This window comes from Gigantopelta aegis, chromosome 6 (assembly GCF_016097555.1).
Source record: "Gigantopelta aegis isolate Gae_Host chromosome 6, Gae_host_genome, whole genome shotgun sequence".
Classification (NCBI taxonomy): domain Eukaryota; kingdom Metazoa; phylum Mollusca; class Gastropoda; order Neomphalida; family Peltospiridae; genus Gigantopelta; species Gigantopelta aegis.
In genome coordinates, this window is record NC_054704.1 from 15,235,362 (window position 1) to 15,256,381 (window position 21,020).

Here is a 21,020-nt window from a genome sequence, read left to right on the forward strand (position 1 = left end):
TCTCATAGTCTACATACAAATGCGACTTTTGTGTTCATTAGTACAAACTAATGAAATAAAGGAACATAGCAACTGTAAATTGTATTGCATAATGGCATATTCTAGGCATCTACTTCATCTGTAATAGTATGCACATTGCAGCAGTCCTCATCAGTTTCACGTTTGCAACACTCTGTACATTGAAGGTTGTGTCGCTTAATCTAAATTACAGTACATCTATTTGAACACTTACTGACACCACAATTGCATCTGATCAATTCCACCACATATTCTGGTGCAGCTTGTACCTCTAACAGCAGTCACAAATATACCAAGTTTGCATGGATCAAGAATGTCCAGATGTAGCATGACATCTTGAGCTCAGAAATGTGCTTGGAGGTGTGCTCTTTGGGTATGCTGTTTTCATACCCCAGATGTAGGTTGCAGTGTTTCCACACTTTGGTTTGGTGATGGGGTTTTTTAACTTTTCATCTTAGAATAGCTGCATCAGTTGTAGAAATGACCCTTGTGCTTGGTTCCATGCAGTGAAATCTGCACATTTTCACTGACCTCTTTGTATGGTTCATCACCGATTCCAACCTGACTTTGGTGTTACTTATATGTGGAGCTTTCGTAAATACATTGAATTCTCTTTATTGGTGTCCACCATCACCAATTGTCCTGTTGTGTCATATTCAGTTACAGCATGAACATCTGGTAATCTGAGTCTATCTCTGGATACAGTTCATTATACAATGTTTGCAGGTTGATCTGGTTGTGATTTGCATATAATTATTTGTGTATCCTAATGGTGATAAAAACCCAACAGTTTGTCTTTGATGTAAAAATCCACCTCATTGCCTGGCCCGATTACTTCACGAGTATGAGGAATCATGTGTCATTGTCACATCATGGCCTGCACTAGTTTTCGATATCGTAGTGCTCGGATAGCTTCGAAAATCTGTAGCCTGGTTAGTAGAAATATCTGATGTCATCTTTCATAAATATTATTGTGTTAAAAGGTAAATCTTACACCCATGTAACCATCTAATAGTGAATCAAAGCATGCAGGAAATGCTTCCGTTAGAAGTGAATTTATGCACCAGACACAGACTTAGTTCTTATCCTGAGAAGATCACACACATACTGATCCCACTAATTATCGCTACAGACGTAAGTCGCAACCAGATCAACATGCAACTAACTGATGATGAACTGGAAAGAAAGAAAGAAATGTTTTATTTAACGACGCACTCAACACATTTTATTTTACGGTTATATGGCGTCAGACATATGGTTAAGAACCACACAGATTTTGAGAGGAAACCCGCTGTCGCCACTACATGGGCTACTCTTCCGATTAGCAGCAAGGGATCTTTTATTTGCGCTTCACACAGGCAGGATAGCACAAACCATGGCCTTTGTTGAACCAGTTATGGATCACTGGTCGGTGCAAGTGGTTTACACCTACCCATTGAGCCTTGCGGAGCACTCACTCAGGGTTTGGAGTCGGTATCTGGATTAAAAATCCCATGCCTCGACTGGGATCCGAACCCAGTACCTACCAGCCTGTAGACCGATGGCCTGCCACGACGCCACCGAGGCCGGTAATGATGAACTGGGTTCAGAAAGAAAATCAACATTACCAGGGTTGCATGTAGTAACTGGATGTGACACCACAGAAAAAATTGATGGTATATGCAAACAAATGTTATTGAATGTATTCGGGAAAGCTCCACTGGCTATATCTGGAGCTCTTAGCCAGCTTCAAATTACTGATGAATCATATAAAGAGGTCAGTACTCCATGGTACTAAGCCCAAGGGTCATTTGTATAATTGATGCAGCTATTCTGAGAGGATAGAAGTTCAAGACACCATCACCAAATCAAAGTGTGGAAACACTGCCAGATATCTAATAAAAGCATACCCAAAGAGCATATCTCCAAGTAAATTTTCTAGCTTAGGGTTCCATGCTACACCCAGTGATCTAGACCCATGGTTGGATCAAGGAGGATATATTTGTAAATGTGGTTGAAGGTGCAAGCTGCACCAGAGGCTGTGATAGAACTGATCAGATGCAACTGTGGTATCAGTAAGTGTTTAAAGGTAAGGTCAACTCAAATAAGAGCCTTATGTGTTGGAAAGATGTATACCCGGACCACCAACACATACTGACACTTTAGCAAATGATAAACGCGTAATTTTAGAGTTAATAAAAAAACATGATTATTCCTGCTACCTGGGGGCAGCCATTTTCTTTCGTTTTTGTGACGTCCGGTGGGATAGCTTGGGGCGAAGTGACGTCAGCTCCTGACCATCTCCTGTATGTACAGTGTAAACAAAAGCAGTAATTTTCGACAAGGCGCTTCTCTTTGATCAACCTGACTTGTAAAACAGCATAAATGAAGTAATAATATAATAAACTATTTAACTAAATATATTTCAAGTTGCATTAATGGAACAAAATGGGGTTATAGTATTTTTCTCTGTTTAATAATCCAAAGGAAAAATGTACACTATTAGGCCTATTGATATGCTACGTTGGAGCAAAAACGACAACCCACGATACCCAAGTGATATTTTTCTTTTCTTTGGGACTACGTAATTGGTCGGTTCTGTGGTTTTAGATGGAAAAGTCTACTTAATCAATAGTTTTACAGAACTATTTACAGTAATAAACCATGTCCATTACAATTTTAGGGGCGACAGGTAATATTCCACAATACCGGTATGTATTTTTGTGTCTAGACAGCGTCAATTAATTGGCTCGTCTGGTTACCAATCAAATACACACCTGCCAATCAGGAATCACAGGTAGAAGCAACTAACAGCATAGACCAATTAACTAAGAAAACGCTCCGTGTATCATTTCAGTACATAGGTTAATGCATGGGCAAAACATTGTTAATTGTTTCGACTTGTTGTGTAGCCACTTTGACAATGGTATTTTATTTTGTATTGAAAAATAATATATATAGTGCTGGATATACTTATTGCTGGCTTACTGGGATGTGTATTATTACAGAACATTGCAATGTATGACTATTTATCATCCCGCAAAAACCAGGTAGATTGTGTTTCTCTAGTTCTAAGGCTCATTCCTGACGTTACGCGTTAAGTATTACGTAACCACCAGCTCGCCAGAGGGCGTACTCATTGAGATGGTACAAAATGGCTGCGCCCGTTATATATAATAGCCGTCACATTTAACCGTTTTATTAATTAACTATACGATTATACGTGTTGATATTAAGCAACAATGTGCATTATATATCGTTGTGTATGCATACCAGGCCAAATGCCTTAATTGTCCTCTCCTTTAAGTAGATGAACCTGTAAGGAATACAACCCGCAATGTACAGAACTCTACAAGTGGTGATGGTTGCTGCAATACACATGCCATTACAGACGAAGTAGATGCCTAATCAGGGGTCACAATGGAAAATAATTAATTTTAGTCAATTTTCAGATACATGTATGTAGGCTATTTCTTTAGAAATTATTAAAAAGTGGCTAATTTAAACAACATTCAATTAGCCAGATACTAAATGTGTGAGCCCTGCTAATATGTCATTGTGAATCACAGTTTACAGTTGGTCTGTTCCTCTGTTTCATTAGTTTAAAATCTAGAACATGAAAGTCATTAGTAATGCAATATTTTAATTATTTCACATAAAATGTATGTGGACTAGGAGGAAAAATATTTGCCAAATGATAAAATAGACCTCTTTCACATTCCCATTGCGCATGTGCGCGAAGAGTACTGTCCCTTGCCGAATTGGACGGTATCGAGGTTATATACAAATTGGGGGGCATGATCGACAGTTGTCATGAGCGTCGTGAATAGCTTCGTAGGAGCTGTGAATCTCTAGCAACTAACGTACATATTTCGTATCAGATGTTAAAATGGCTGCGAAAAACGGTCTACTAAAGTTTACATCGGAATGGTTTGAGACCAAAAGCAGTGAAACATTAACTTAGACGAAGTCTCTGGAGCCGCCTGTCAAGGGTATTTTAACAACGCAAAATTAAAAGATTCATACAATAAAATTAACTTTAGTGTAATGTGTTTTTTCACTTTTAACAATTAGAATTATAGTTAAATACTCCAGTGATGATTAATTCTCCACATGTATCAGTATTTAAAATGTAATCAAATATGCCTCCTCTTCCCCCTAAAACCCCCAACTCACATAGACCTTTATCACAGCTCTATTTTCCCCCTTATCGTTTCATTAAAAAAAGACAGTCGTACAACTACTAATCAATGTTACATGTCTATCCACAAATTATTTATTTATGTATTTATTTTTTACTTATTTATTTATCTTACTTTATTTATTATTTTATTTTATTTTATTTTCACTGTCATTTATATCAGATACATACAACTTCACTTGAAATAATATCTGATATTTACGAAGTTTTAAAACATATATGAGCCGTCACAGGCGAAACCCTACAAATTAGCAGACGTCGGAAACCGAGTACACGCGGCTCAAAGTTTGACATCACATGTGAACGTGGAAGTAAACGTTGACATGCTGTTTGCGTTGTTTGTTTTGAAGAATTTAGAAGATGACATCTTCTTCTTTACATGAAGATCAGTTTGAAGTAAACATATATCTGTATGTACAATAGTGTTTGGTTACTATTTTGTATTTTGAACATTGGTCGAGATCGTTAACAATACCATCAGCACTTTTATAAGTATAGGGAGGAGTCCTATATATCGATATGGTATGCAAGTATCACACGTTTTTATAACGTACATGATTATACATAACCATGTACAACAACCTTTCCAGAGTGGTAGTGGTAGACACATGCAACCCGATACGACCCTAATTTGATGTTTGGTCTAACTTATGAATAGTGTATATAAGTTCAGGCTCGTAGCCAGTATGATTAGCGGGGGGTGGGGGGGGGGGAGAGAATCGAAATTTCATGTAAAGGGAACTCATCAAACGCGAGCGTCGAAGGCGCGGAGCCGTAGATGGGGGGGGGGGGAGGGGGTTTCCCCATATATAGATATATATATATATATATAACCCCTTGCCAAACAATGAGATGATGCCGGTTACACGAACACGAACTTGTGTTGCGAAATATACGTTAACAAGTTGCATTAAGTTGTGGTATGCATGTAAAATGGCCTGGTCACAGAGCTACAACAAGAAACCGTTTGTTTTCAGTCGTACCAATGTATTTATAATAAATGATACATGACATACTTCTCACATCCCACAAACAGGATAGCATACACGACGTCCTTTGATGGATCATTGGTTGGGACGGGAAATAATCAAACGGGCCCACTGAGGAGGATCGAACTTTCAGCAAATGGAACCTCAGACAGACGTTCTTGTTACGTTATCCCGGTCATTTGGGGACAAGGACTTTTATATGTAAAATCCGATATATATTTTTTTTCATTTGAGCGGAACTCTCAATCCTGCGTGGGGGGATCGTACCCCCTGGCTACGGGCCTGACATGGTACTTAATATGCTTCAAACGAAGTACCTTATGACTGCGAATAATAAACCCTCATGAGTTTATAATAAAGAGACCATCCTGAGTTTGTAACTATATTATCAAGCTGTTGGCTAGTCTAATATGTTATAAACAAAACTTACATCTTTATTAGGTTAAATAATCTTGCTTCGAATTTAAATAGCTGTATATGCAATACAGTTATATTTCTGACCATTTTCCGGTCGGTAGCAACCAAGAAGTCCGGAGGGGGGGGGGGGGGGGGGGGGGGAGGACTATAGCCCCACTTTTATAAACCCGGTTTAAAATATGGTTTTTGACACCCCACCACCACCACCACCACCAACTAGACTGTGTCCCTCCACTACAGATTGTGCCCCCTCTCCTCCCCCAACTCCAGATATCATTCCTACGGGCCTGATTCTAATGTTTTATATACCATAGCTCAACTTTCATATATATATAATTTAATTTTATTCCAAATACCGAACAAAATTTTAAATAACTTGGTGAAAAGAAACCCGACAAGAATCCTGAATGTATTTATCTGTATAATGCTTTATAAATATTTAAATTATGTTAAATACAATACATATCTGCATACATACACGCGCGCACACATTAATATTATTTCAGCCCATATCCGATATTTATTGCGTACGAATCCGAACCTATGGTTTGTCGGGCGTTAACAACAAAATATTTTTTATTTCGTGATAAGCAATAATTCACAAATGTCTCCAATAAGTCTTGTTGGATGTTGACAGAATTTTCGGGTTCCCTACTGATAGAATAATTAATCATGGAGATATTCACATTCCTATTGCGTGGCCTCCCATTGTCTATGCCCCCCCCCCCCCCCCCCCCCCCCCCCCAACTTGTCCACAGGTCTATTTTTGCGAGATCTCGCTTGAGTTTGCGTCCTCGAGTTACCCCGCAACGGGCACATGCGCAGTGGAATGTGAAAGAGGTCTATTGGTGGCCATCTTTAAGTCTCCATATGGCTGCCATTTTGAATTTTAACGTAGTTCCATGATTGGAGGATGGTTATAAAAACATCACCCTTTAATTCATTGATCCTAAAAATGTACAGACAAAAATAATTGTGCTTCTGCCTTAACCGGAAGTTACGATATATGAAAAATAAATTAAAATGGTGACTATTTTGAATTTCCAGATGGCTGCCACGGCTGGATGACTATAAAAATGTCATCAATAAATTCATGGCTACACAAAAAATATTGTGTTTCTATGTTAACCGAGACTTAAGATATATGGAAAAATATATTAAAATGGTGGCCATTTTGAATTTCAAGATGGATGCTTAGGTCAGACAACAATTTTTGTTTTCATAACTTCATTCACTGAGTTCATAAATGTAAACAGATACCTAAATTGTTGGTGTGGGTCAACTGTGAGTAAATATATATATATAAGAATATTTACTTGGTGGCCATTTTGAATTTCAAGATAGTTGTCATGCCCAAATGACTAAATAAAATGTTATCAACGAGTTCATTGCCCTCAAAAATATAAATAGACACAAGAATTGTGTTTCTATGTTAATTAAGAGTCAAAATATATGTAAAATATCCCCAAATTATGGCCATTTTGAATTTCAAGATGGCCGCCATGATCAAATGACTGACAAACATGCTACCAATGGATTTCTAATTTTGGATAGTCTTAAGAATAAAAAGAAATACATTTTACTGACTTGAGCAAAAAAAAATGCAAATTTACATAACTGCCTGGACTATAGGCCGACCTCGCACCAGGGGACGCTTTACCACTGGACTATGTCCCCATCCTCAGAACACGAATGCATGTCATCATGTTTTTGTTAAAACATCAATTGGATAATTATACTTTAAAACATTTAGTTATATTTGTTGTCAGTATTTGATATGCCTTAATCAGGGCCGATTGTTGGTAGGGGTTGGGTTTTTTGTTTTGTTTGGGGGGGGGGGGGGGGTGAGATGAATTCTCGGAACAAAGGAATATGGAATGCGCAAGACATAAGGGGTACGGAGGTATGCCCCCTGGACATTTTGAAATCTAGGTTACATACTTAAAAGGTCAATATCAATAACCAGTAAGTTTCTATTACTTTTACCGCTAGCTACGGCTCTGTTAATGTGCGGGTTCTTTTAATAGAACGTAATATTTATTCACTTCTTTTTCAGCTATAAAACTCGATGGTTGTAATGTTGTTGGCTATACCGTCTGGTCCATCTTGGACAATTTTGAATGGCGTAGTGGTTTCACAGAAAAGTTTGGACTCAACTACGTAAATTTCTCCGACCCAAACCGACCACGAATTCCTAAGAAGTCTGCTTTATTCTACAAAAATGTTATCTCAAATCGAGGCTTTCCTAAACCAGCATCTGGAGGCACGATAGTTGTGGGCTCAAGCTGGTGTGCCTCTTTGCTCTTCTTAATAGTGTGTTGTTTTTAGTTACAAGGTCTAATAGAGGTCACATGCCCATCGGGCGTTAACAACAAAGCATTTTTTATTTCGTGATAAGCAATAATTCAGAAACATTCCCAATAAGTATTTGTTGGAAGTCGACAAAATTGTAGGGTTGCCTACTGATAGAATAATTAACAATAAAGCTAATTCACATTCCTATTGTGTGGCCTCGCATTATCCATGCCCATCATGTAACAGGGCTATTTTTCCGAGATCTCACGTGAGTTCACGGTTAGCATTCACGAGTTGCGGAGTAGCATATGCGCAGTGGAATGCGAAAAACCTCTATTATAACTCAGTCTGTTATAAAACAGAATGAAATACATTATTGTACAGTTTTCGTTTAAAAAAGGTAATTTAAAAGATAATAATAAAACGTAATCTTTTACGATTAAATTATTTACACGTCGTATTTACAAATACCAAAACTATTTTCAAATTCTGGTTAAAAATTGACTGATAATCCATTTATATTCATAGTAATTAGTGAATACTAGAAATGTATGTGGCTGTTTTCTTGCTTTCTAATAGGTACATGTATATAGAATGCAAATAAAATATATTAACAGGGTCTGGTTTTAGTTCATAATGCTATACTATTATTTATACGTGCATATGAATGTGCACAGAAGTTGTGTTTCTGACTGAATCTGTTTTCAGCTCCACAGAGAGACAGAGAACTTGGAGGTCACAGTACATATATAAATAAACATTATACCTTGAATTATATACTCATGAAAATTACAGCCAAATAATTTAAAAACAGAAAATAATCATTTCTATTAGAGGATCTCTAGCGGACGACCGACGGAACTGGTCGCATTCAGATGAGGCGACCACTCCGTTATGGCACGGATTCCTGGCTGATGTTGCCGACAAGTTTGCTATATTTTTGCTGTTTCTGACGATCCTAATAAATGTTTAGGGCCGGTGTATATCTTGCTATGTCTCTGGAAAATTGCATATGAAAAATATGATCTGCTAATCGTTATTGAAACCTATAAATCAACAGTGAGGTTAGTCTCCGACAGTCATCAGGCCTCTCCCAAGGACTCAGGGTTCTCTATTTGCGGTCAAGTATTAATTTTGCCTTTGCATAAGGTGAAAGTTAAAGCTTTCTTTTTTAAACGACACCACTAGAGCACTTTGATTAATTAATCATCGGCTATTGGATGTCAAATTGTAGAAGACGATGAAGGGAAGGAAATGTTTTATTAAACGACACACTCAACATATTTTAATTACGGTTACATGGTTAAGGACCACAGATAATTTTTTTAAAACCCTACTGCCGCCAATCCATGGGCTAGTCTTCTTCGATTAGCAGGAAGAGATCTTTTATATGCTCTATCCCGCAGACAGGGAAGTACATACCATGACTGGAACGAGAAATAGCCCAATGGACCCACCGACTGGGATTGATTCTAGATAGACCGCACCTTTGTATAAAGCCATAAGTGGGGGTTTTAAAAGGCTACCGGACTAAAATACCTGAAAATTCTGGATTTAAGAAAAGAATTTTTTTTTTATTATTATTATTATTATAAAGACTTAGTATCTAAAGATCACAACATATTAGTCTGCCCTATCCAAGGCTATTGTAGTACATACGTAATTGGTGTATTGACAGAAGACACACTTCTGACAAAACAAAGTTAAAGGAATACTTTTAGAGTAACCTTTGTGAATGCAGTGTGCCAAAATAAAGCTTTTTTGTGTAAAACGTTTACGTTCTAGAAAGAAAAAAACCCTGAAAGACAGAAATATCGCCACAAATCAGTTTGGCTGTGTGTTCTGCGACATTCCTAAATAAAACAAGCCGTTGGGAGTCTCCTACAAGCACGTAGTACGTGCAGTTTTTAAAATCTGCCAAGTAAAATACACGTTGCCGTCGTTTGTTTTCAGTTGCTGGCTTTTATTTTCTTGTGAAGTTTATGTCTGCAGTTTAGATAATTACTCTAGTAATCTCTGTACCATGGATACATTAATATTTTGGTGGTGAATCAAGCGCGGCTCTCTCTCTCTCTCTCTCTCTCTCTCTCTCTCTCTCTCTCTCTCTCTCACTACTACTACTCTTTCTCTCATCCTCTCTCTCTCATCAATCAATCAATCGTTGAACGGATGAGTTTTTCACCAAGAGATTGATAGCATAATGTTTCCAATAATAAGTTTAAATATTATTCAGTGTATAATAAAATGATCATCAAATAATTGTTTGCATTATGTTTTAATACATATAAAACAAATACGCAAGTCACATAACACAATTTTAAAAGCTCTAAAATATAAGTAATGTATACGGAAATGAATTTTTCCTTTGAATATTCATAATACTGCTTTGAGATCTGAAAATGTCGCATAAATCATTACAATCCCTTTGACATGCACATTTATAAATAATCACTTTCCGGCTACGTGTATGCAGTCGCAGTAATATATTCACAGCACCATTCAAGGCCATAAGCACTAATGTTTTCTTTTCTCCTGAAAACTCTTGTTGTAATAACGTGTTAAATAAATAAGGTACTCTGACCGGATGTTCCGCCTACTTCTGATACAATTCATCGATTAATATCGATTGCAATCGATGCCTTGTGTAATTATCAAGCGTAAAGTAGGAATACTTGGGTTCCTTTTCTGTTCATGTGTTTTCCTTCTTGTCTTGTTTTTTGTTTTTGGTTGGGGGGGGGGGGGGGGTTCAAATGAATTCATCGCTTTTCCACTTGAGGCGAGTAAACTGTGGTGAGTTTTGTAATGACATCAGCGATTTTGTTCTGGATGAAAAGTCAAGGAAGTCACTATCTGCACGTGGGATACCGACATGACACTTCCGGTGTTTCGCGGCGACGTCAGTCAGTGATGTGGTGCTTCCCTCAAGACTGCTGACGTCAGGCGTGGATCCCTGAAGCTGGTACATGCAACGAAGCTGTAAGATACTGGCTCGCAGATCGACGAACTGTTTCAGTAGACATTTGTCTTGTTCTTTCATCTGAAGCTGAAAAACATAAAAATAAAAATAGTACTAGTACATATTAAAAAAGGTCTCGCCCAGGTTATTTTATACTGTTTAATATAAATGCAGGGTTTTTCCAATGAAGGGATATGACATCTCATCAAAATGTGTGTCAGAATAAAATAAAATTATGTATTCACATTAACAGGACCGACAAAACGAAATCTGAAGCGAGGAGGTCTATGCAGTCTTATTGACAAGTCTAGAGGAAGGTTTCGTAACACGTCAAACAGTATTTCAGCAGGTCAAAGTGCACCCAACTTTTCATTCCACATTTAACGCTACCAGTCCTGCCGTTGGTAATAAATGTGACAGTTTCTTTGTTGTCATAAAATGTTTCATTTGGCCAGTAAAGACTTCTATTTTAATGTGAACTAGTACCGTGTCCTACTAATAGGATGACAATGTGTGTGAATACAGGGTAATCATAGACGCTTCCCGTTATGTCTGAAATGAACAGCGTACCACCATTTGTTCTTATGGTGGGGTGGTAATGTATATATACATGGTGTACCTATTGATTGTAGCAGTTTTACACATGTATGTGTCTATTGTCTATGATATTTGATTTGATGGCATACACCCTTTAGTGCTGAGACAAGTATTAATCGGTTTTCACTCCATTTTAAAACTGAGTAAAATTGTGGCATCGTGTTGTCTATGAACTAATGGCCATTACATGTTTAGGTCCACTTTAAACAAAACCATTATAGTTTATTATTTTTATTATTCACTTTTCACTCTTCTGTTTTTAAATCCTAGTTTCGGTCCTATACCGCACACGTGCACACTGCTTTATAATGATAATTACATGGGAATGATCGCATAACATTTCATTTGTTTCTATAACCTGGTTAAACGCGTCATGTCCAGAACCTTTGTCAATGTTCATGCGTGTAATGAACACGAAAACCAACATGCCTGTATATATCGGACTACAGACACATTCAACAAGGAAAGCAAAGCGTGTGTAAGCTTAAGTGAGCCAACATCGCGACGATCAGTGGACGTGTATACGTTTAAGAGTTTGTACACGTTGCAGTTTTACACGGTATGCGTGGATTACAGGAGTCACATGTCTTCAGCGACTGTTCAAAACGAAATGATGTCAAAGACAAACAACACTTTGACATGGAAAGATGGAAAGAAAGAAATGTTTTGTTCAACGACGCATATATAATTATGTCTGTTCTAAGAAATTAACTTAACAGAAAACATGTCCCAAGTATGATTTACTCGCACTAATTTCCCTAATCCCATCACACATGGTACCCTGGCGAAATATCCTGGGTAAATCCTCGATTACAGTGTTTATTTAATAAAACTTTAATTTATCACATACTGGTTACAACGTTTGGCTTATCAGTTTTTGCAAATCCATCCTGTTCCTGGTCGTCCTTAGAAACGAAAAGGTTCGTACCTCGAAAACTAGGAAACGTCAACCGGACCTTACAAATATTTCTTATCAGAGAAGTCATCAGTACTGTTAAAAAGGTCATGGTCACTTCCTCCTTCCCCATTCCAGGAAAATGTTAGGTAGGGCCCTCTTAGCATTACCTTTTCCTCCCCATCCCCTCCCCGTCAAATAAAATGTTTGACCGTTTCTTTATTAAAAGATGACAGAATACTCGTGGAGTCCAGAGGATGTCACTGTTTGTTGTATTAGCAGGATTAAATCTGAACAAATGACAGATTTATGGCCGACTCTTAAAAGATGATATTCTAATTTTAGGGATTACAAATCTTAATTTGTACACGCTTTAGTGTTGAGAGGAGAAACAAACGACCACCCACGCACCGCCGTGGCTTAACGCCAGTACACCGCATGTCTTCCTATTTGGTTTTCATTCTGGAGAGCCCAAGTTGGTCAACAGCACATCGTCGCAATGTAGCATCGCCACAAGCGGTGGTATTTGCTCTGTGCATGACATAATCAGCCAAACGACTTGGGTAAAGCAAATAAGACGGGCCACGTGTTAGTAAGGCAAATACATGCTAATTCAGGAAAGGAAAACTTTCGCTGATAAACAAAACGCAGCAAATATGCAGCTTGTTTGACTAGGGAATATTTATATCTCGAAAACATCCTGACTTTTTGTTTGGGAGACTTTGGTGTTCAGATTGAACGTAAATAAAGTAAAACAAATACAGGTGCATGTATACACAACCATGCTAAAACAAAATATAGGTGCCAGACTAGAATCCACGGAAGTCGTTCTTACACACACATTATGGAATTAGTCTAACACCCCTGCCCCACTCTCTCTCTCCCTCCCTCCATATCTATGATTGTAAAGATACTACTTCCTTTTCTCCGTCTATCTGTCTATCTATCCATATATATATATATATATATATATATATATATATATATATATATATATATATATATGAAACATGTCTAAACCTAATATTTATCCGATTTAGACAGGATCCGGTGTAATCAGAGGGTAGCGTTTTTGTTGGGGTTTTTTTTTTAATTTAGCAAATTCGGGACCATGACACTTGGCAGGTTTTAACAGAATTCCTGTTTGTTCAGGGTCCGGTTTAGACAGGTTTAACTATATATTTATGTGTTGTGTGTGTGTGTGTGTGTCTGGTGTCTCTCTCTCTCTCTCTCTCTCTCTCTCTCTCTCTCTCTCTCTCTCTCTCTCTCTCTCTCTCTCTCTCTCTCTCTCTCTCTCTCTCTCTCTCTCTCTCTCTCTCTCTCTCCCTCCCCGATTGAATAAAGTATATTGCGGAACCAATGAAATGAAAACGTAGGACACTTTTTGTTAGGCATGTAGTAAGTGAACCGCCGTGCGACCAAGCTTTTAAGAAGTTTCATCTTGACAATGGACGGCATTGTGTGATGTTATAGGACGAGATATGTTGACGATCTCTGTGACAAATGTTCCGCTATGACCAGCTTCCTTGATCAGCGTCACTGTGTGGTATACGTAGTGCGTCCTGACGTTTATCATCCCTTGTTCAACTTAAAACATTCGTGGGTCTCTTTGATACTATGACAAAGGTTTCCTTTAGTAGGAGTGTTTCAGATTAGTAAAACTGCCAGACATTTAAAGCTGGAACTTAAATGGGGGAGGAATGGTTATGACGCAGATAAATGATTAACTTTATAATGCGTACTCGGTAAGCTGGAATTTTGTAGACAAATAAACCAACTGTAGTTTTAGCTACGGGTGTTCACTGACCTAACTTGTGCCCAATTATTTTGTATATATACATTATATACAATAAGATATGTTTTGAATCAAGTGACCTTTTTAGTCAGACTTTCTGTCAAAAAATAAGTGGTTATATATAGGTTTGAAATATTTTGAAATTGGACAATGCCTTTCACGCGCTTTGGCAAATTTTAAACAACAATTACCTTACTATCATCTATCTAAAAAGTAAAAATATATATTCATTAATTTCTAAACTTTTAGGGTTCGCAATTATTTTATTTATATATATATATATATATATATATATATATATATATATATATATATATATATATATATCCATTTTCTTTCCCACACATATACCCACGTGTACACACACACTACCTTAAAATAATATATATGTCTGTGTCTGTGTGTCTCTCTCTCTAACTCAAACTCAAACTCTCGTGTGTGTGTGTGTACACGTGGGTACACGTGAGTATATGTATGGGAATGGGAGGGGGTGGGTTGTTTTGAAGAATTCTGACGAATGAGAGTGATGACTATAGGGAAGAACCAGATATTGGGGTTTCTTGTTTTTTTACGTGTTTTCGATATAGTGTATTTTACAGAACAGTTACGCGCTTATTGACTTTTTAATATAGTATATATAAAGAATACTACATGAGTGGCCGTTAGATACCACTAAACTCACTAGTTGCTTTGAGATGTGACTTATTATGTCTAATGAGAGAAAGCAAGTTGGTAACGTTTTCAAACCAGTTGTAAGCTAAATGGAATCTAACGGACACGATTGTAGTATTCTGTTTGTTGCATATATAGTCCGATAAACGGGATTTGTTTTTTCAATTAAAATCTATTTACGGCGCTTTCACTACATGCAGTTAACGTATACGTCTTATTCAAATCTGTTTTGATGGTGTTTTATCGGCCTCGGTGGCGCAGTGGTTAAGCCATCAGACTACAGGCTGGTAGGTACAGGGTTCGCAGCCCAGTACCGGCTACAACCCAGGGCGAGTTCTTAAGGGCTTAATGGGTAGGTTTATGGCAACTACACCCTTTTCTCTCTCACTAACCACTAACCCACTGTCCTGGACAGACAGCCCAGATAACTGTGGTGTGTACACAGTACAGGGTGTTTGAACCTTGAATGGATATAAAATGAAATGATGGTGTTTCGGTTCATTTATGTCGAACTTCGTTGTGTGACATCACAAATCTCACACAGTATTCTCTCCAACGAGTGTTCATTGACCTTGGTAGATGGTTCTGCCCCAGTCATCACTCACATTCGTCAGAATTCTTCAAAACCACCTACTCCCTCCCATTCCCACACATATACCCACGTGTACACACACACACACACACAAACACAGGAGAGAGAGAGAGAGAGAGAGAGAGAGAGAGAGAGAGAGAGAGAGAGAGAGAGAGAGAGAGAGAGAGAGAGAGAGAGAGAGAGAGATTATTAGTATGATTCACTTATTCACAATACATCGGTGCCTTATGTTGACTTGGATACAAAACAAAACTGCCCTGAATAGCAAAATCCTGAAGGTAAACAGCATACGTTTGATAATAAATAACTTAGAATTAACATCGAAACCTCATGATACTATATCAAAAAAGCTAGGATAGAAGTAAACAAACATACGATTTCTTGCCTAATCCATCTGAGGGCAATGCCAAGGTCTTTCTCTCTGGAAATCAGGTCGTCAGTGAGACCATTTCGAGGTACAGCAGATTTCGTCTTGTTTAGCTGCTGCTTGTATCGTTGGGGCAGCGTCACGTGTGCGGTCGGTTCGTCTGATGCAGGGTTGACGTCCTCGCACGAAGGTTCGGCTATTAGCATCGACATACTGCGATCTGAGGACACCAACACTGTCGCTCCCAGTTCGCCTTCTTCCATGGTGACACTTCTCATGATGACTTGTTAAACTGTTGACAGAGAATATTGGGCCGGTGTACTATTTTCTGAAATAAAAAACAGTATTTCTTGTAATACTTTTGAAATGCTAAATGTATCATTAAAATATAAAATATTGGTTACGGCAATCCAACGTAATAAAAATTTTTTTAGAAAAAAGTAACAAAAGAATCAACCTCCACTGAGGGGATTCGAACCACAGACTCTCAGTACGATAGTCTAGCGCTCTACCAACTAAGGAAATTCTCACTAGCTACTGCCAGTAGAAGCACTTTATCCAAACACTACTACATACTCCCCCCTCAAGTGAAGTTACCTTCTGGAGCTGTGGGCCAAACACTACTACATATTTTATTAGTCATGAAAATGTTCAGTTATTAAATATGCATTATTTACTTAATATTCAATACAAATTAACATTGGGCCCTGCTAATCACACGTGAAAACGGTGCATTAAATCACGAATTTAAAAATAATTTAAATGAATCAAACCGAATCGATGACATATACACTCACATGTTAATGTAGAAATTAAAGTGAATATATTTTATATTAAATAATTGCCTAAAATGACGATTTATTTAGCGGTTAGACATATCTTGGTGGTTTCACAAAACACTACTTGTATTAGTGGTGTTATAATTTATGAGGCGAACAAGTAACTTTTATCAGCATGTCACACGTAAACTACAATAACCAGACAGCAGTATAAAACGTAAAATTAATAATCAGAGCACGGTAATAAGTAATAAGTATAATCTTCTTCAAAATAAAAAAGGCCACTTTTATAACAGTTAGTTGAGATAGAGCACCATATAATTACGGAAGGTGTGATTTTTCACATATACGGTTAGATATTAGAAATAATGAGAGTGAAGGGCGCAAGGAACTGGGAATTAGGATGTTGTTGGTATTAAGCGCCAAATTATTTTTATCGCACTATTATCGTTTAAGAAATTTCAGTATTAAATAAACAGGACCAATTGTGGAGAAAAAAAAAGCTACACAATTACATCTAAAAACCAGAGAATATTGACTGATATAATATGAGTTACCTCTTCTTGTACAACATAACCAAACAGGTAAAAAGTAAACATACATTTAATGTATATATATACATATACCGAAAGTTAATTCATTTATGTATGTATCTATAATTTTGGCAGCCTAGATACGATACTGAATATTAAACGTGGAAATTTACCATGGTTTTGTATTTAGAACATCATATTTTGTAAATAATGGATAATTAATAACTAAAAAGGTTAAGAGAATTATCCTAATATGTTTTATATTCACAGAAGTATAAATCACATAACGAAAGTTAGAAGCGATTATTATAATGAGTATGCTTAATTTATTAACAAAAAATCTTTATAGAGCCTAATAACTTCAATAATCAGCGAGCAAAACAAAAAATTAATGTAAATACGTTATATATCACAGCATAATATATAATAATTATATTTTAAAATAGGTTGTACTTACCAGAATTTTTTTTTTTCGTCAGTGGTCGTTAACGCCTTAGCCGCATGCAGTGTTCTTCAAACTAACAGGTAAGTTCGTACTGTGGATTATCTAAGTCGTATTTATGTCCGTCTTTAATTGACATCTGTAACTCCCTCCCACAGGTGTAACCGCTGATTAGACTCGCTTTTCAATCCTATTATCTCTCGACTCGCGTGTTTTCATAACGGGACTTCTCGGCGATTGATCTTATACAGACAGCGCGAGGTTTTGTCAAAACGTCTCACCTATTTGTCAACGGATAACAATATGTTCGATTGTTTGTTGTCTTTTCGATGATCCCTTTTGTCGCGTAAGTTCCGTTTTGCTTAACTTGTAAATGGTCGTTCAAACTTTGTCTCGTTCCTAAACGTTGGCGGATGAGGCACTTCCTACGAACTTCCTTCGCGACTGCTCGGCTGTAATTGCCAAAGGTGTTGTGCTAAAGTTCCACGCGTTCTTTGCGTTAGAAACACAAACAGACAATTCCGTGAGGTGGGATGACTCCAGATTACGTTTGTTTATTGTTGTGCCGAACGGAGCACGTTTTCCGAGTCACGTGACCTGTCAGTCACGCTCGTCTGTGACGTGGCCAGGTGTGTTGTCGAATGATGAACTTCCCAGTGTTTACGGCATGCATGAATGAATTTCTCGTTTTAGTAAAAAAAAATCCCAAACGGCGTTTAAATATAATTTCAATTTTTTGTGGGTTTTTTTGTTTCTGTTATTGTAATTTGTTTGATCGAATTTTTATTTTGCGTGTTTTGTGTTCTGTCGATTGAAAACATTTTTTTTTTTTTGCCTGAGGGTCCTTGTTTTGTTTGTTTTGTTGTTGGGTTTTGTTTGTTTGTTTTTTGTTTGAGTTTTTTTTTTTTTGGGGGGGGGGGGGGGTTGGGGGGGGTTCTAAATAGTCTTGGTGTAGGAATATAGAACTGAAAGGTTTGGGGTTTTTTCTTTAGGGAAAAGTTAATTTAATAAAGAACTGAACCATATTGCGATGTCTTCTTTTTTCTCTCTCTCACATTTATTCGCAGAATAAGCTGATCATCAACAATATCCACGTATGTAGGTCGCTGTCAAATATTTCTTAACTTTCTAGTGTATAACTGGTCAGATATTGGATTAGCGTATAACCATTTTGCAAATCTAGAAAATACCACATTATTTTTCTTATACGCTGACTTTTTAAAATTGATTTTATTTCGATACATGTATCTGTCTTAACACATACGTGTATATAATAGAGTCAAAGCTGTGTTAAGCAATCACCGAAGGGAATGTCGAACAGCTGCAGTGTAAGACAGGTTGGTGCTTAATATTAATAATAACAGTCAGTTTGTACTATATTAGATGGTTTGGGATAATAAAAATGTGGCCTTTTAACACACATGGCTGCTTAATACAAGTGGCCGCTAGAGCAGGTTCGACTCTGTGTATGTATGTATGTATGGGGGAGGGGGACAAATATAGATAGACTGACAGACAAACAGACAGATAGATAGACAGACAGACGTATGGATGGATGGATCGATGGAAATGGAGGGAGGGAGGGATGGAAGGATTATTGGGTGGACGGACGGACGGACGGATTTTATGACGCCCTGAGACCCGGCTTCTGTGGGTGGGTAATTGTTGGTATGTTTCCATCAGATAACTGTTCAAGCACGTCTGTCGTGTGTACAGCCACTGATTTAGCCAGAGATTTCTGTCCAGTACAGGCGCCCGGCCTCTAATCGCGGCAGGCATTTATTCGAGGCAGGCCTCTATTCAAGGATTTACGGTGTGTAGTAAAATTACATTGTATATGATATAATATTATGCATGTAATATATTATATTCTTAAACTTATAGATAACTTTGTAAAAATTAACAATTCTTTGATTCGGTACATACTAAATTTTTAGTGGGGTTTTTTTTTCCAAATATCTTTTTCCTCCAACATTTTCAATTAATATATTATACATTATTTCTTGTTATTGTCTAAGCAAATAATAAGACAGCTCTCTGAACATTATAACAACGTATGCGCGTCAGAATAAATAAGTTGTTTAAAGACAACCCGGGGCAATTACAAATATAGCTGCATCAAAAAAAAAAAGAAATCGTCTCACAACTTTTGACTCGAGGACATGCATGTTGAGTCGTAATATACACGTACATACAAATGACGTGTGTGATCGCAACGTTAGATCACGATAATGATCAGACGTTGTCATGACGTAAGGAACGATGTTAAACATACCGTTTATACCTCATGTCTGCCGTTAGCATGTACATACGAAGAACATTAAAATTGATTGGAGATGTCGCCACTAGCTCGACCCACGGGCGACATCGTGTGTAAAACTGTAATGTAAGCGAAACTGTGTAAAACAACAAAGACATGCAATAATAAAACAACTTCGTTAAAGAGCCATGGTAAGACGTTTGCTTAGAATATTAATGTCTATGTATTTGATATATTACCGGCCTCCGTCGTGTATTTGTTAGGCCACCGGACGTAAATCTGGTAGGTAGGTTTACTGGGTTCACATCCCAGTACCGGCGTCTACCCAGAGCGAGTGTATCGACTTAGTCGGTAGTTGTAAGGCCACTACACCGAGTTCTCTTTCATCAACAACTAACCACTGTCCCGAACAGACAGCCCAGATAGCTGAGGTGTGTGCCTAGGATAGCGTGCTTGAACCTTAATTGGATATAAGCACGAAAATAAGTATAAATCAAAACAAATCAAATCGATGTACTCCCGAGCGTCCTGGATGTTTCTCGTAGCTTAATTGCTTTTTATGTATGTATAAAATTATTGAGAGGTAAATTCTACATGGGGATACTATAAACATTAGTGTGGCCAGACACACATTGAATATACTGTCATTGATATTTTAAACAAGAAAATGTGTGTGTATGTGTGTGTGTATGTATGTGTGTGTGTGTGTGTGTGTGTGTGTGTGTATATATATATATATATATATATATATATATATATATATATATATATTATGTTAGTCGTTAAAACACTATATTAGTTGAATGAATGAATGAATGAATGAATGTTTATGACAGCATTTTTAAGATGTGTTATACAACAGATGGCTGTTTAGCACAGACTATTTATAGTTGGGGAATAACGGATCCTTCATTTTTGTTTTTAAACAAGAAAATCATACTTATAACATAAATTAGGGAAAGGAAATGGTTTATTTAACGACGCACTCAACACATTTTATTTAAGGTTATATGGCGTCGGACGTATGGTTAAGGATCACACAGATATTGAGATAGGAAACCCGCTGTTGCCACTCCATGGGTTACTCTTTTCGATTAGCAGCAAGGGATATTTTTGCATGCACCATCCTATAGACAGGATAGCACATACCACGGCCTTTGATGTACCAGTCGTGGCTACGTCTCGCCCATAAATTAGGGAGGAAAACAGTTACACATTTCTTTGTACGTTTCT

The 21,020-nt window shown here is 37.4% G+C and overlaps 2 protein-coding genes across 2 annotated transcripts in view; one reads left to right on the forward strand and one right to left on the reverse strand.

Moving 5' to 3' along the window:
• LOC121374381 (lactase-phlorizin hydrolase-like) overlaps nt 1-8,518 on the forward strand; it is a 37,744-nt gene extending 29,226 nt beyond the window's left edge. Inside the window, exon 17 of the mRNA XM_041501483.1 lies at nt 7,661-8,518. Coding sequence (XP_041357417.1) covers nt 7,661-7,932 — 272 coding nt within the window. The 3' untranslated portion in view covers nt 7,933-8,518. The remainder of the gene's footprint in view (nt 1-7,660) is intronic.
• Nucleotides 8,519-10,624: 2,106 nt separating this feature from the next.
• Nucleotides 10,625-18,115, reverse strand: LOC121374014. The gene is made up of 3 exons (XM_041500886.1): nt 17,543-18,115; nt 15,782-16,101; nt 10,625-10,942 (listed from the first exon to the last, which is right to left on the reverse strand). Exons 2-3 carry the CDS (start codon nt 16,049-16,051, stop codon nt 10,646-10,648), a joined length of 567 nt encoding a protein of 188 aa, XP_041356820.1. The 5' UTR covers nt 16,052-16,101; nt 17,543-18,115; the 3' UTR covers nt 10,625-10,645.
• Between the last annotated feature and the right edge of the window lie 2,905 nt (nt 18,116-21,020).